This window comes from Eleutherodactylus coqui, chromosome 3 (assembly GCF_035609145.1).
Source record: "Eleutherodactylus coqui strain aEleCoq1 chromosome 3, aEleCoq1.hap1, whole genome shotgun sequence".
NCBI lineage: Eukaryota > Metazoa > Chordata > Amphibia > Anura > Eleutherodactylidae > Eleutherodactylus > Eleutherodactylus coqui.
In genome coordinates this window covers 308,280,559-308,296,439 of record NC_089839.1, presented here as the reverse complement: position 1 = coordinate 308,296,439, position 15,881 = coordinate 308,280,559, and the positions used below count along the sequence as shown (strand labels likewise).

The window sequence follows — 15,881 nt, the reverse complement described above, 5'->3', positions numbered from 1 at the left end:
ACTGAGGTGCACTATTACTGTGAGGAGATCACTGAGGGGCACTAATACTGTGAGGTCACTGAGGTGCACTATTACTTTGAAGAGGTCACTGAGGTGCACTATTACTGTGAGGTCACTGAGGTGCACTATTACTGTGAGGAGATCACTGAGGGACACTAATACTGTGAGGTCACTGAGGTGCACTATTACTTTGAAGAGGTCACTGAGGTGCACTATTACTGTGAGGTCACTGAGGGGCATTATTACTGTGAGATCACTGAGGGACACTAATACTGTGAGGTCACTGAGGGGCACTATTACAGTGGGGAGGTCAATGAGGGGCACTATTACTGTGAGAAGGTCACTGAGGGGCTCTATTACTATGAGGAGGTCTCTGAGGTGCACTATACTGTGAGGTCACTGAGGGGCACTATTATTGTGAGGTCACTGAGGGGCTCTATTACTGTGAGGTCAGTGAGGGGCACTATTACTGTGAGGAGGTCTTTGAGGTGCACTATTACTGTGAGGAGGTCTTTGAGGTGTACTATTACTGTTAGGTCACTGAGGGGCACTATTACTGTGAGGGGTCACTGAGGGGCTCTATTACTGTGAGGAGGTTACTGAGGGGCACTATTACTGTAAGGTCACTGAGGGGCTCTATTACTATGAGGAGGTCGCTGAGGTGCACTATTACTGTAACGTCACTGAGGGGCACTATTACTGTGAGAAGGTCACTGAGGGGCTCTATTACTGTGAGGTCACTGAGGGGCACTATTACTGTGAGGAGGTCTTTGAGGTGCACTATTACTATGAGGTCACTGAGGGGCACTATTACTGTGAGGGGTCACTGAGGGGCACTATTACTGTGAGGTCACTGAGGGGCTCTATTACTATGAGGAGGTCGCTGAGGTGCACTATTACTGTGAGGGGGTCACTGAGGTGCACTATTACTGTGAGGAGATCACTGAGGTGCACTATTACTGTGAGGAGATCACTGAGGGGCACTAATACTGTGAGGTCACTGAGGTGCACTATTACTTTGAAGAGGTCACTGAGGTGCACTATTACTGTGAGGTCACTGAGGGGCTCTATTACTGTGAGGAGATCACTGAGGGACACTAATACTGTGAGGTCACTGAGGTGCACTATTACTTTGATGAGGTCACTGAGCGCACTATTACTGTGAGGTCACTGAGGTGCACTATTACTGTGAGGGGGGCACTGAGGTGCACTATTACTGTGAGGTCACTGAGGGGCACTATTACTGTGAGGGGGGCACTGAGGTGCACTATTACTGTGAGGTCACTGAGGGGCACTATTACAGTGAGGAGGTCAATGAGGGGCACTATTACTGTGAGAAGGTCACTGAGGGGCTCTATTACTATGAGGAGGTCTCTGAGGTGCACTATACTGTGAGGTCACTGAGGGGCACTATTATTGTAAGAAGGTCACTGAGGGGCTCTTACTGTGAGGAGGTTACTGAGGGGCACTATTACTGTGAGGAGGTCTTTGAGGTGCACTATTACTGTTAGGTCACTGAGGGGCTCTATTACTGTGAGGGGTCACTGAGGGGCTCTATTACTGTGAGGAGGTTACTGAGGGGCACTATTACTGTAAGGTTACTGAGGGGCTCTATTACTATGAGGAGGTCGCTGAGGGGCTCTATTACTGTGAGGGGGTCACTGAGGTGCACTATTACTGTGAGATCACTGAGGGGCACTAATACTGTGAGGTCACTGAGGGGCACTAATACTGTGAGGTCACTGAGGTGCACTATTACTGTGAAGAGGTCACTGAGGTGCACTATTACTGTGAGGTCACTGAGGTGCACTATTACTGTGAAGAGGTCACTGAGCGCACTATTACCGTGGGGCCATTGAGGAGCACTATTACTGTGAGGAGGTCACTGAGAGGCACTATTACTGTGAGGAGGTTACTGAGGTGCACTGTTACTGTGAGATCACTGAGGTGCACTATTACTGTGAGAAGGTCACTGAGGGGCACTATTACTGTGAGGAGGTCTCTGAGGTGCACTATTACTGTGAGGAGGTCACTGAAGGGCACTATTACTGTGAGGTCACTGAGGGGCACTATTACAGTGAGGAGGTCAATGAGGGGCACTATTACTGTGAGGTCACTGAGGGGCTCTATTACTCTGAGGAGGTCACTGAAGGGCACTATGACTGTGAGGTCACTGAGCGCACTATTACTGTGAGGTCACTGAGGTGCACTATTACTGTGAGGGGGGCACTGAGGCGCACTATTGCTGTGAGGTCACTGAGCGCACTATTACTGTGAGGTCACTGAGGTGCACTATTACTGTGAGGTCACTGAGGGGCACTATTACTGTGAGGTCACTGAGGTGCACTATTACTGTGAGGGGGGCACTGAGAGGATACTATTGCTATGAGGTTACTGAGGTGCACTATTACTGTGAGGTCACTGAGAGGATACTATTACTGTGAGGTCACTGAGGTGCACTATTACTGTGAGGTCACTGAGCGCACTATTTCTGTGAGGTCACTGAGGGGCACTATTACTGTGAGGTCACTGAGGGGCACTATTACTGTGAGGGGGGCACTGAGGTGCACTATTACTGTGAGGTCACTGAGGGGCACTATTACTGTGAGGTCACTGAGGGGCACTATTACTGTGAAAAGGTCACTGAAGGGCTCTATTACTATGAGGAGGTCTCGGAGGTGCACTATTACTGTGAGGTCACTGAGGGGCACTATTACAGTGAGGAGGTCAATGAGGGGCACTATTACTGTGAGAAGGTCACTGAGGGGCTCTATTACTATGAGGAGGTCTCTGAGGTGCACTATACTGTGAGGTCACTGAGGGGCACTATTATTGTAAGAAGGTCACTGAGGGGCTCTTACTGTGAGGAGGTTACTGAGGGGCACTATTACTGTGAGGAGGTCTTTGAGGTGCACTATTACTGTTAGGTCACTGAGGGGCTCTATTACTGTGAGGGGTCACTGAGGGGCTCTATTACTGTGAGGAGGTTACTGAGGGGCACTATTACTGTAAGGTTACTGAGGGGCTCTATTACTATGAGGAGGTCGCTGAGGGGCTCTATTACTGTGAGGGGGTCACTGAGGTGCACTATTACTGTGAGATCACTGAGGGGCACTAATACTGTGAGGTCACTGAGGGGCACTAATACTGTGAGGTCACTGAGGTGCACTATTACTGTGAAGAGGTCACTGAGGTGCACTATTACTGTGAGGTCACTGAGGTGCACTATTACTGTGAAGAGGTCACTGAGCGCACTATTACCGTGGGGCCATTGAGGAGCACTATTACTGTGAGGAGGTCACTGAGAGGCACTATTACTGTGAGGAGGTTACTGAGGTGCACTGTTACTGTGAGATCACTGAGGTGCACTATTACTGTGAGAAGGTCACTGAGGGGCACTATTACTGTGAGGAGGTCTCTGAGGTGCACTATTACTGTGAGGAGGTCACTGAAGGGCACTATTACTGTGAGGTCACTGAGGGGCACTATTACAGTGAGGAGGTCAATGAGGGGCACTATTACTGTGAGGTCACTGAGGGGCTCTATTACTCTGAGGAGGTCACTGAAGGGCACTATGACTGTGAGGTCACTGAGCGCACTATTACTGTGAGGTCACTGAGCGCACTATTACTGTGAGGTCACTGAGGTGCACTATTACTGTGAGGTCACTGAGGGGCACTATTACTGTGAGGTCACTGAGGTGCACTATTACTGTGAGGGGGGCACTGAGAGGATACTATTGCTATGAGGTTACTGAGGTGCACTATTACTGTGAGGTCACTGAGAGGATACTATTACTGTGAGGTCACTGAGGTGCACTATTACTGTGAGGTCACTGAGCGCACTATTTCTGTGAGGTCACTGAGGGGCACTATTACTGTGAGGTCACTGAGCGCACTATTACTGTGAGGTCACTGAGCGCACTATTACTGTGAGGTATTACTGTGAGGTATTACTGTGAGGTATGACTGTGAGGTCACTGAGGTGCACTATTACTGTGAGGTCACTGAGCGCACTATTACTGTGAGGTCACTGAGGGGCACTATTACTGTGAGGTCACTGAGGTGCACTATTACTGTGAGGTCACTGAGCGCACTATTACTGTGAGGTATTACTGTGAGGTCACTGAGCGCACTATTACTGTGAGGTCACCGAAGGGCACTATTACTGTGAGGTCACTTAGGGGCACTATTACTGTGAGGTCACCGAAGGGCACTATTACTGTAAGGTTACTGAGGGGCTCTATTACTATGAGGAGGTCGCTGAGGGGCTCTATTACTGTGAGGGGGTCACTGAGGTGCACTATTACTGTGAGATCACTGAGGGGCACTATTACTGTGAGGGGTCACTGAGGGGCACTATTACTGTGAGATCACTGAGGGGCACTATTACTGTGAGATCACTGAGGGGCACTATTACTGTGAGGGGTCAATGAGGAGCACTATTACTGTGAGGTCACTGAGGGGCACTATTACTGTGAGGAGGTCACTGAGGGGCACTATTACTGTGAGGGGTCACTGAGGGGCACTATTACTGTGAGGGGTCACTGAGGGGCACTATTACTGTGAGGGGTCACTGAGGGGCACTATTACTGTGAGGTCACTGAGGGGCACTATTACTGTGAGGTCACTGAGGGGCACTATTACTGTGAGGTCACTGAGGGGCACTATTACTGTGAGGTCACTTAGGGGCACTATTACTGTGAGGGGTCACTTAGGGGCACTATTACTGTGAGGTCACCGAAGGGCACTATTGGTATTAAGAGGACACTATCACTATGAGGTTGTCAATGAGAGGCGCTGGCATAAGAATGTTGAGGTGATCCATGCTGCGCCCCTCCTTCCGTTGTTCAGACATTGATAGAAACATGGTGCCTGCATGCTAAGGCCGACATCACACATGCGTTCAACGCTGTAACGTGTTTAAAAATGCCACGTGAATTTACGGTAAAACACTGCGGTTTTAGACGCGGCATTTTCTGAACACCTGTGACAGCGGCTGTTGTACCGCCATGCGTTCCCCTGCAAATACACCATCATTACACACAAACAATGTCCATGAAGCTCTGCGAGGCGCACCGAACTGCAGGTATGTTAAGGGTTAAGGCAGCGCCCGCGCCGCCGTGTATATATAGTCGGCTTTATTCAGTCTATGATCGACCCGCATACAGAAATGAGGACAAAAAGGGAAGATTTAATACAGTAGATTTATTTTATGACTATTTATACAGGGGGAAAATATCATCCCCACCAGAGCGAGATCTAAGAGATCTACCACAGGAAGAGATCCACCACTGAGATCCACCACTGAGATCCTCCACAGTGATCCACCACTGAGATCCTCCACAGAACCTTCTAGATCTTCACCCATATAACGCCGGTCAGACGGTGTTTCTGCTGAGGAGCTCAGTCTTATCTGCCCTGATGAGAAGCAACAAAGCATCCCTCAGAAAACGAGAAGAAGCCGCCCTCACCCCCCTCACACAGGCCGCCATCTCCCCCCTCACACAGGCCGCCATCTCCCCCCTCACACAGGCCGCCCTCACCCCCCTCACACAGGCCGCCATCTCCCCCCTCACACACACGACGCGCTTCCCGCCCTTTCCTGCGCCGCCCCGAAGCCTCCAGTGTGGCCGCGCGCCCTGCCCCGCCCCTGTCCCTCCGCTAGGGGCGCGATAAAGCGCATGCGCAGTGCCGGCCTTGGGGAGTACTACAGCGGAAAAGTTGGGCGGAAAGTTTGCAGCCGACATGTCGGGAACCGCGAACGTGTCCGCTATGAAGAAGGTGGTGCAGCAGCTGCGGGTGGAGGCCGGCATCAACCGGGTGAAGGTGAGAAGGCGCTCCAAGCACATAGCGGGTCCGGGAACTCAGAAGTACAAAGACCGCAAACTTCCTGCCGGCAGTGGGGGAGGGGAGCGGCCAGCCGTTATATACGGAGGTGCCCTATAGGGGCGCACTATATAGATAGAGACCCCCCAAGAGGGGTGTAACCTGTATCTCTACCCAGAGGGCCCCGCTCGTGTATTGACAGCCTTTCACATTGTGCGCTTTTCCTACTTCCCCTCCCCCAACCTTCCTGACGTTTTCTCTCTGGATTTTCTGTAATTTTTGGTTGTCATAGCAGCAGGGGAAAAAAAACAAGCTGTGATATTATTGGCGCTGCCGGACCCCAGTAAAGGGTTGTGCCGGTATATAATGGGGGGTCTGACTGCCGGGACCCCTGTGGTCCCGGACTGGGGGTCCTGAAGGTGCTGGCATGACTGGAGCAGAAGTCCATCCGCTGCGCCGTTTGTTTCAAGGAGACTGCGGAGTACAAGTTGCCATGGAAACGCTGCTCTCTGGGGGGTCTTTGGGATCGGTGGCGGACCCCCGCCGTCAGACCCTTTTATCGTGGCACAGCCTCTTCACAGGCAGTCCTCCCTGCGAAACTCCGGTGATCTCCTCTTATTGTAGCCGTGCCGCCATCCGGGAAGCGGGAGCGTTAACAGGTTCTTGGCGCTGATCGGCCGCACTCCGTCTGGGCGTCTGCTGACGGAAGTGAGAGCGGCATCTAACTGGTTAATGGCAACCGCTGTGACGTCCGCAGGAGAGATGGCCGCCATTATGGCGCCCGGTTTTGCTGTTTGGCCTCAGGGATTCCCCTTTCCTGCCGGGCGCAGGGATTCCCCAGTTCTGTGGCTCTTGTATATTTGTGCGGTGTTTTTGCGGATTACGATGTGTTATGTTGTTTTTCTCTATGGACACGATCTGCGGCGTTTCGGCGGTATTAACGGACTTCGCACTCGTAAATCGCAGCGTTGTTCAAACTTCATGGTTTTGCGTAGCAGAAGCCATCGGAGGGGCGGAGGGACCCGCCGGCTCTCGTTCCCGCGCCTTGTAGGTAAACGCCGTGGAAAGTCTGCAGCGTTTACTGTCCACATGAAGGTCTCACTACCTGGAAGGAATGGAGCCGACATGGCTGGGGCCCCGTAGCGCTGGCTGTCTCTCCGGTACTTGTCTGACTGCGGCTGTCTGCTCTGTACGTGTCACAGGGTCACAGTCAATGCGCCAATCTGCCACAAGGGATCCGGAGTCTTGTATCCCGTATGGGACTGACCGGCGGCCATGATGTATCTTGCTGAATGCCGTTTCTTGTCCCGCAGGTCTCCCAGGCGGCGGCCGATCTGAAGCAGTTCTGTATGCAGAATGCACAACACGACCCCTTACTGACCGGGATCTCCTCCAGCACAAACCCCTTCCGGCCCCCCAAAGTCTGCTCTTTCCTGTAACTTTCTCTCTATGGTAAGTGTCTGGAGTCCTAGAAGTCAGCGGGGCAAAAATTACTTAGAGCTGCTGGCGGGGGTCTGGCAGCTGGTGGTGGGGGTCTGGTCGCTGGCAGCTGGTGGTGGGGGTCTGGTCGCTGGTGGTGGGGGTCTGGTCGCTGGCAGCTGGTGGCGGGGGTCTGGTCACACAAGGCCAGAACCGTGCTTGATTTTGTGACTTGCTGCCATGTAGCGGTTTAATCCTCCTGAGCTTTGAGCCCCCGGCGTGGGAGTCACTCAGTGGTTACTATTTCTCCCTTTGCAAAAGCTTTCTTGAAAAGTTACTGTGAAGATCTCAGGGGGGCCTTGTATGATGTGGGGCCCTCTTGTGGCCCTTGGATTGCTATGGCAGTCCATAGAAACTTGTCAGTTATGTAGGCTGCAGCTGCATCCACGGTCACATGCTTGTGAGGAGAAATGTATCAAGTCGGCTGGAGACTGTTTAAAAAAAGTATCTAAATCTGTTAAAACAATACCTGCCGCTGCCCCTCCCCCGGCGCTGCCGCTCCACCGCCGTCCCGGTCTGAATGGCTCCCATCTGACCGCTGCATCGGTTGGGTGCTGCTCTCCTGGCATGAAGGCTCCTGGCATCCGAGCAGCGATGCCATGAGAACAGACAGACAGGCAGGAGGGCAGGGCTGCAGCGGTGGATCGCCGGGGATCTGTTACTGCTTCTATTGTGTTAACAGATTTGGATCCATTTGAATATAAACTGTCCCGCACCCCGACCTCCTCTTTAAGCCCCGCCTGTCGGGTCCCTGATGCTGCCCTGGCGGCTCCTCTAGTGGTCAGTCACCTATCCTGATCTGCAGCAACAAACCTGCATCTGAACCGACAGAACTGGGTGTGGATTGTGACGTGGGTTTTATTGCGGCAGTCACTCCCTCCTTGTGAAGATGTAAATCCTGCAGTGTAAACGGCCATAAGATTGGCATCTGATGGGATTGTGCTCCGCATGTTAATCTGCAGCTTGTAGGTGAGAGATTCTAAATCTCTTCCATTTTGCCGCTACTGTAGATGCCGCAGAATTCCCGTGATGCCAGAGAACGGTGTCCGGTCAGCCGCGGCCTCTAACTGCTGTTAGTGATGATACCTTGCAGTATAGGGGTACTGCAGTGTAGTATAGGGGTACTGCAGTGTAGGATCATAGGGTCGTGGGTTCAAGTCCCCTGCAGAGATCTGCCTGCCTGACCCCAGACAGGTTTGCCCCCATGTAAATGTTGTGGAACGCTGCGGGATTTCAGCATGAAAACCCTTTACAGTTTGGCTGAAGTGCTCTGAGTCAGCGGTGGGCCGCACAGGGCTCTCCCTGCCCGCTGCTTGGTGGCTGACGGCTCTCTATACGCAGATGGGGAGAGCCCGCCGCGGCCCACCTCCGGGACTCAAGTCCAACTTTAAAGTGTTTGTTCTAAAATCCTTTCAGAATCTAATTTATATGCGGGCAGCGGGCATATCTGGTGAGGGGCAGCGGGCATATCTGGTGAGGGGCAGCGGGCATATCTGGTGAGGGGCAGCGGGCATATCTTTGTGTTTCGGGCGGCATGAACCTGTAGACGGGGTACCTCAATAGCTGTCAGACAATGCATTTGATTTCAAAGAGAAGGGATAAGACTGCCCTAGAGTTAAAATCCAGCGTGCCAGGTCCTTTTTGCCCCCAACGTCTGCCATTGAGGGCGTCTTGGGGAGCAGCAGCTTATCTCTTTCCCTTTTGGGAAGACTTGAACACTTGATGTATAGTGGGGTTCACTGCTCCTCTATAAAGGGTCTTATTGGGGAGTCTTCCCACCACTTGGTGTTTTGTGAACATGTTGGCCTAATGAGTGCAAAATAATTGCTTAAAGGGTATTGTGGGTGTTTTTTTTTCTGGGATGGGTCATCACTAGTTGATTGACTGGGACCCGCCGCTCAGGGTACCGGTCAGTCAGCTGCTTGTCTGGCCTGTGGTCAGTGTAGAGGGCTGGGTGTCCTCATCAGCGGATGGGCAGGAGGTTGGGGTGTCTCGCTTCTATTACACTTCCTGCACCTCTTGGGGTCACAAGCGGACGTCCTGACCATAAAGAGGAGCAGCGGCTCTTAACCCCTTAGTGACGGAGCTTTTTTGCTTTTTTCCATTTTTGTTTTTTCCTACTCCCTTTTAAAAAATCGTAGCTCCTTTATTTATCCATCGCCGTCGCTGTATGAGGGCTTGTTTTTTTTGCGGGACGAGTTGTATTTTTCAATGCCACTATTTATTGTACCATATAATGTACTGAAAAACTTTTAAAAAATTCTTAGCGGAGAGAAATGGGGAAAAAAACGACATTCCACCATTTTCGGTGCGTCCTGTTTCTATGGCGCACAAACTACAACCAAAACGACCTGATATTTTTATTCTATGGGTCGGTACGATTGCTACGATACCAAACTTTTATAGTATTTTTTTTGCTGTAGTACTTGTATTTTTTTTAAGATATTTAATTTTTTTCAATTATTTTCTGCGGTCATTTTGTGCGCGCGATAACTTTTTTATTTTTCTGGCAACTTAGTTGTGCAAGGACTCATTTTTTGCGGGATGTCCTGTAGTTTCTGATAGTATCAATTTGGAATACATACGACTTTTTGATCGCTTTTTATTGCGTTTTTTTCTGGGAGACAGGGTAACTAAAAAAGTGTATTTCTGGCATTCTTTATTTTTTTAAATTTTTTTATTTTTTCAGACGACTTTCACCGTGCGGGAAAAATAATGCACTACTTTGATAGATCGGACTTTTACGGACGCGGCGATACCAAATACATATTTTTATTTTATGATTTAGATTTTTTAATAATTGATTTGTCAAAAGGGGGGTGATTTAAACTGTTGTAACTTTTTTTTTTAAACAATTAAAAAAACTTTATGATTATTTTTTTTCCTTTACTTTGAAGTCCCCCTGGGGGACTTTAACATGCGATGCTTTGATCGCTCCTGCAGTATGACGTAATGCTATAGCATTACGTCATACTGCTTTTTTACAGGCAGTCTTTCAAACCACCCTGTGTGGATGGCTTGATAGGCAGTCTGCTAAGGCAGCCCTGGGGCCATTCATTAGGCCCCCGGCTGCCATGACACCTGCACGGATCCCCCGATCTCACCGCGGGGGGGCCGTGCGGGACCCCCGAACAGCGTTTGGGGCATTTAAAGGGTTAATAGCCGCGACCGGCCGAGCGCAGCTATTGCCCGCGGGTGTCAGATGTAATAAACAGCTGATGCCCGCGCTGTATGGAGGGAGATAGCGCCGCTACCTCCCTCCATACACGTCCTGCAACAGCATGATAGGGCTCTCACTAAGGGGTTAATGCTTTCACCAGGAGCTACGCTGGCGCTCCCTTGCCCTGCCCGTCCGCTGATGTCCGGCCAACTACACTGACAGCCGGCCAGACAATCGGATGATGGATGGGGGTCCCGAATGGGCGATCGGCTACTGATGGCCCTTTCCAGAGGATGGAGCATCAGTTTAAAAATGGCCAGAATACCCCTTTAATGTAAATGGGTGCAGCTTAAAAGTGATGTTAATTGGGTGGAGTGGAGTCGCTGTTACAGATAGTGTGTGTGTGTGTGTGTGATATATATATATATATATATTATTATGAACCCTTAACCCCTCAGTGACCAATACGCCACCTTACTGACCTCATTGATGGGCTTTAAACCTGCACATACACCTCTTTAAGGTGGTGGCTTGTTTGGTTACTGACAGCCGGGAACACCTAATTTTTTTTTTTTTAAATGCCTTTATTACACAGATCAGGTTACACACTTGACTCTTGATCCATTACGACCACCTATGTTTTTGGTCTACTGACCGGGACACCTAATTTAACTAGATACAAAACCCCCAAACACTTTTAAAGCCACACACATTACTGCGTTTATAACGACCCAGACAGTAAATATCTCATCATGAGCGCCATAAAAATACTTAAAGCGACAGCAGAATTGGCTTTTCTTTTGTTTGCCTCCCAAAGATAGTAATAAAAAGCAATCCAAAAGTCACGTGTAGCTTTTATTGGTACCAATTTGGGGTACAGCTCTTCCCACAGTAGGTCGGCCTTTTCTTTATAAATGTCTTTATTGTACATAAGTTGTGGTTACATTTTTTTAAACCTCTCTATAAACCCGGTATCGCTGTAATCACGCTGCAGAAACAAAACCCCCAATACAATATTGGATATTCTGGATGTTTTTTCATATTTCACCCAAAAATGTAATGAGTCCTACAACACATTATATGGACCCCCAGAGTGCGGCTATTAAAATATAGAACTTGTCCCAAAATAAACAAGTCTGCTGTCATCAGATCGGGGACTTGCAATGTGACAAAGTAAAATCACTCGGCTGGAAACTAAGGGGTAAAGTGTGAAGGCTCACTTACAATGCAAAGACAATCTTTCAAATGATTGAAAGATTGACAGTTTCGGTGATCACTTTGCATAAAGTACTAATGGGCACTAATGCCCATTAGCACTTTATCAGCTTCATTTGCATGTAAAGGAACCTCCAGGAGCTGCTTGCAGAACACAGCATGTGGTCTGTTCTCTGCATACAGTGCCTTTGTTTTCGCACGTGCTGTCAGCTAAATATAATGTAATCAGCCGCTGCCATGCAGAACACAGCGCATGGTCTGTTTTTATCTTTTCCCTGGCTGAACGATGGATTTTATGCTCACCTAAAAATCATCATTCAGGCGAAGAGTGAAAGATGGAAGTTTTTACATATGATTATCACTCAAAAGCAATCGTTTGAGCGATAATCGTTGCGTGTAAGTGGGGCTTTACTGACTTTCTTGCAAGCTTATAACTTATTCTAGTTTTGATCAGTGTGGGGTACGTGTGGAGACTCCCACTGATTGCTAAAACAAAGGGCAGAAGCGCTCATCTGACCCATCGCATGGCAGAGGTGTTAATGGGCCCTGTTAGACTTTGAGCCTTCTGTCTGCTCTTGTATGTATGAAGGCCCTCCAGATTCTTGGGAGGGGGCTCTCCAGACTTGGTACCTGAACTTGACTCACATGTTCTCCTTTCTCTGCTTCTTTCTAGATGTAACCTTAGCTGGATCACACGTGGTTGTGCAGGAACGGCCCGGTATAACTCTACACCGTCGTCCCCGGGATGTGCCAAGTTTTCTATTGTACGTTGCTATCAACAGAAGTTTAACATCTACCTCTGCGTCGTCAGCTGTTCGCCGTCACTTTCGTTTTCTTATCTTTTTAAGAGATTTTATACACTGGTGACTAATCACAATAAATGTTCCCTTTTACGTTCTCCTCAGTCTGGGTTGATGTAGCGCCGCCGTAGACCGCATTCAGACAGGGACGTGATGCCGTCCGTATTGTGGCTGCAGCTTCACTGAGCCGGGCGCGGATGAGCGGAGGGCTCTGCGGTCATCCGTTGGGTTCTGGGCGGCTGCGTGAGGTCCGGGGTTACACCACAATACGGCCACCATCTTGTGGTTGTGTTACGGCTGTCTGAATGCGGCTTTATCATCTTAGTTCCTCTAGTTGTGCAAACTTTAATGTGATCTTTGGTGCTGGAATCGAACACCAATATGGCGGGAAGTCGGTGGAGAAGCAAAGAGCAAGAAGAATTCTAATGTGTCGGTAATGCTGAACTCCATTGGAATATTCTGGATGTGTTCTAGGTGCAGGAATACCGGATCTCCGAGGGTCTCGTTCACACCTGTCCAACTCTGATCTGTCTTAGAGATGAACCAACTTTAATCCATGTTTGTTTGTGCCGCACAGTCCGGTTTATAATCGCGTCGTCTATTTCCTTGTGTGCAAAAAGGACCAATTCTCCAAACTGGGCGCATAGATGTCATATCGTGTCATGTCTCTCCCCACTCTTTTTGCATGCCATTGACTTAGATGAGTTACTGACCTCTTCAGAAATTGGACCAGAATGTTAATTTTAAGAGGAAAGTGTAAAAAAGACCATTGGTGGTTGTAATGGGCCCGCTCCCAATCATGCACTGCAGGCAGGACTTATTCACATGCATGAGCTTTAGATCTAAGTGTTTCCCCATGACTTACAACTGCTTCACCACCTCTTGGTCCGGTCAGCGGCCACCAGGAAGGATGTGACTGCTGCAGTAACTCGCTGACTATAGGCAGTCGCTGCTGCAGCCAGTGATCGGCTGCAGCAGCCAGGAAGTATAGAGGGGCTGTGAAGCAAGTCATGAGAGGAAAACTCCTTTTCTGTAAGGCCACATTCACTCGGGTGAGAATCTCACAAGACCCACGAAAACAAGATCCATTCTTTGAATGGACTTATTAACATGAGTGATCCCGCCTCCACCGACTCACCCCCCACCACAATACTACATATTCTATCTTCTAATGTTGTTTTTACATGGGACCTTTAAAGACCTCACAGGGCGTGCAAGTGCTGTGATGTTTCCCATTAAAACCAATGCTAAACACTTGCAGTCCTCTGACGTGTCTGAGGAACACTTCACAGAAGCGAATGCGAGATGTTTTTGAATAAACGCCTTGCATCGGGGTGGGGGGGGGGATGCACTATAACGTGCTCACCCGTGTGAATGTAGCCTTTGGTTTAGTGGAATATTCCTGCATTGCGTACTGCATAGGGGGTAAGTTCCACACTGGAAATGCAAATGATATATTGTTAAAATATCCCATCTGTGTGAACGGGCTGTAAGGACCTGCAGTGGATCCAGTCCGAGGGTGGCCTGCAGAGCGCTGCTGACTTCCCTGGTTTCCTCCTTCACCTGGACAGCCTTCCCCAAGATCTGGCCCCGCTGTGGTCAATGTATCGCCATCCCCGCCGCTCGCTACGACTAGAGGAGGGCTCTACATTGGAGCTTTTCTTAGTGGTTTTCCATAGTTTGTAAATGAGTTACTTGTAAGCAGGAAACCATCAGTAGACCTGAATGTGACAACTTCACCGACGTCTCCAACTTGTATGGTTGTGTTTTTGTAAACTTTAACATTAAATGTTTCTACACTTTTCAGCAAAGCTTTATTAAACTGTCTAACCAGAAGCGTCTTGTTGGCTTCTTGATCCGTTGTTTATAATCTGTGTCAAAACTACGTGTTCTGCCAAAAAACAATCCCACCCTCAGGAGAAGTTCCATCTCAGGCAGATCTGTAAATGAGTTTGGCCTATAAAAGGCTCTTGGAGGCTCCTTGTGTGTAGTGACATCATCTTCTGCTTGGAGGTGTTGGGACCAGTGGATAGGGACACACAAGGTGACCGAGCTCAGGACGCCCCCTACAGACCACCAGTATAGAGGAGCGTCTGACCAGACTGTTATGAGGTGTTGGGACCAGTGGATGGGGACACACAAGGTGACCAGGCTCAGGACGCCCCCTACAGACCACCAGTATAGAGGAGCGTCTGACCAGACTGTTAGAACCAGTTGGTAAACTACAGCATTCACACTTCCATGGCTGCCCGGTCGGCAATAGAAAAAAAATATATATATGGGACCATCTGGGATACCAACTCTTATAGTCTACATGTTAGCACGATCTAGAGACTCAGTTACAGCAAATGTGGAGCGATTATGCAATAGGATATCATACAGAACCTGTATAACATTTTGTATCCAAGCTAGAGGCGGTACAACAGGGTACTAGAACCTCCATGCCCATCTGAATTGCACCTTCCCCAAGTTATAGGCAGTACCATGGGGTACTAGAGCGGTGGTTCTCAATATGCGCGTTATTGCCCCCGGAGGGCGTTTTTATTTCTCAAGGGGGCGGTGGAAGGAAAAGGGCAGGGGAGCGTTCTATGTTTGCTTTGTTTTATTTATTCTGTCTAGTAACTACATTTTTCTAAAACTTAGTAAGGATACCTCCTGTTTTCATCTTATCTGTCCAAAAACAATCGGTGAAAACTGAGGCAATTATTTCCATATGAATTCCTTCCATGTAATTGGAGTTGGGTGGAGCCAGCGTGCCTTTATCATATAATGTCTGACTTTAATATCTCCATGACTCCACTACAGCTAACACTGGATAACCTAACCCACTGCAATCCATAATGCCACTGATTGGCTGGAACTGTTTCAAACGGTCACTTGTGTGGGTCTCTGGGAGTTGTGGTCTTCATGGACACCAAGTTTCTTCAGAACACTGATATAAACTACAACTCCCAGAGACCCAACCAAATGAAAGTTCCAGCCAATCAGCGGTAATATGAAATACAGCAGGCTAGGTTGTTCAGTAAGATTGATCTGTAGCGGAGTCATGGCGTTATAAAAGTCATATCATATGATAGAGCGACATAAGCAGTCCATACTATAAAAAAATGGTGTCAACATTCAAATGAGTACTTGAAATACGGATTCATCCCTTCTATAAATGGGTAGCTTGTCTTGTTTGTGTAAAGGCATTTTTGAATGAAGCTATAAAGCCTTCATGACTGAGTGATCACCTTGCAAAAATGCATTCACAGTGGGTAAGCCTATTTCATTTTTCCAAGGTTTAAAGTCAAAGTTTGAGAACCGCAGCACGGTAGGCAAGATATTTGGAAAATCTGCTCTCAATGCTGATAAAGGCCTCCTTGCTTCCTATAGCGCAATGTGGCAAATCACATACTA

At 48.9% G+C, this 15,881-nt stretch overlaps 1 protein-coding gene across 1 annotated transcript; it reads left to right on the top strand.

The window, feature by feature from the left end:
• Positions 1-5,671: 5,671 nt before the first annotated feature.
• GNG5 (G protein subunit gamma 5) lies at positions 5,672-14,318 on the top strand. The gene is made up of 3 exons (XM_066597857.1): positions 5,672-5,828; positions 7,142-7,280; positions 12,356-14,318. The coding sequence occupies exons 1-2, from the start codon at positions 5,748-5,750 to the stop codon at positions 7,265-7,267; spliced, it is 207 nt and encodes a 68-aa protein (XP_066453954.1). The 5' UTR covers positions 5,672-5,747; the 3' UTR covers positions 7,268-7,280; positions 12,356-14,318.
• Positions 14,319-15,881: the final 1,563 nt, after the last annotated feature.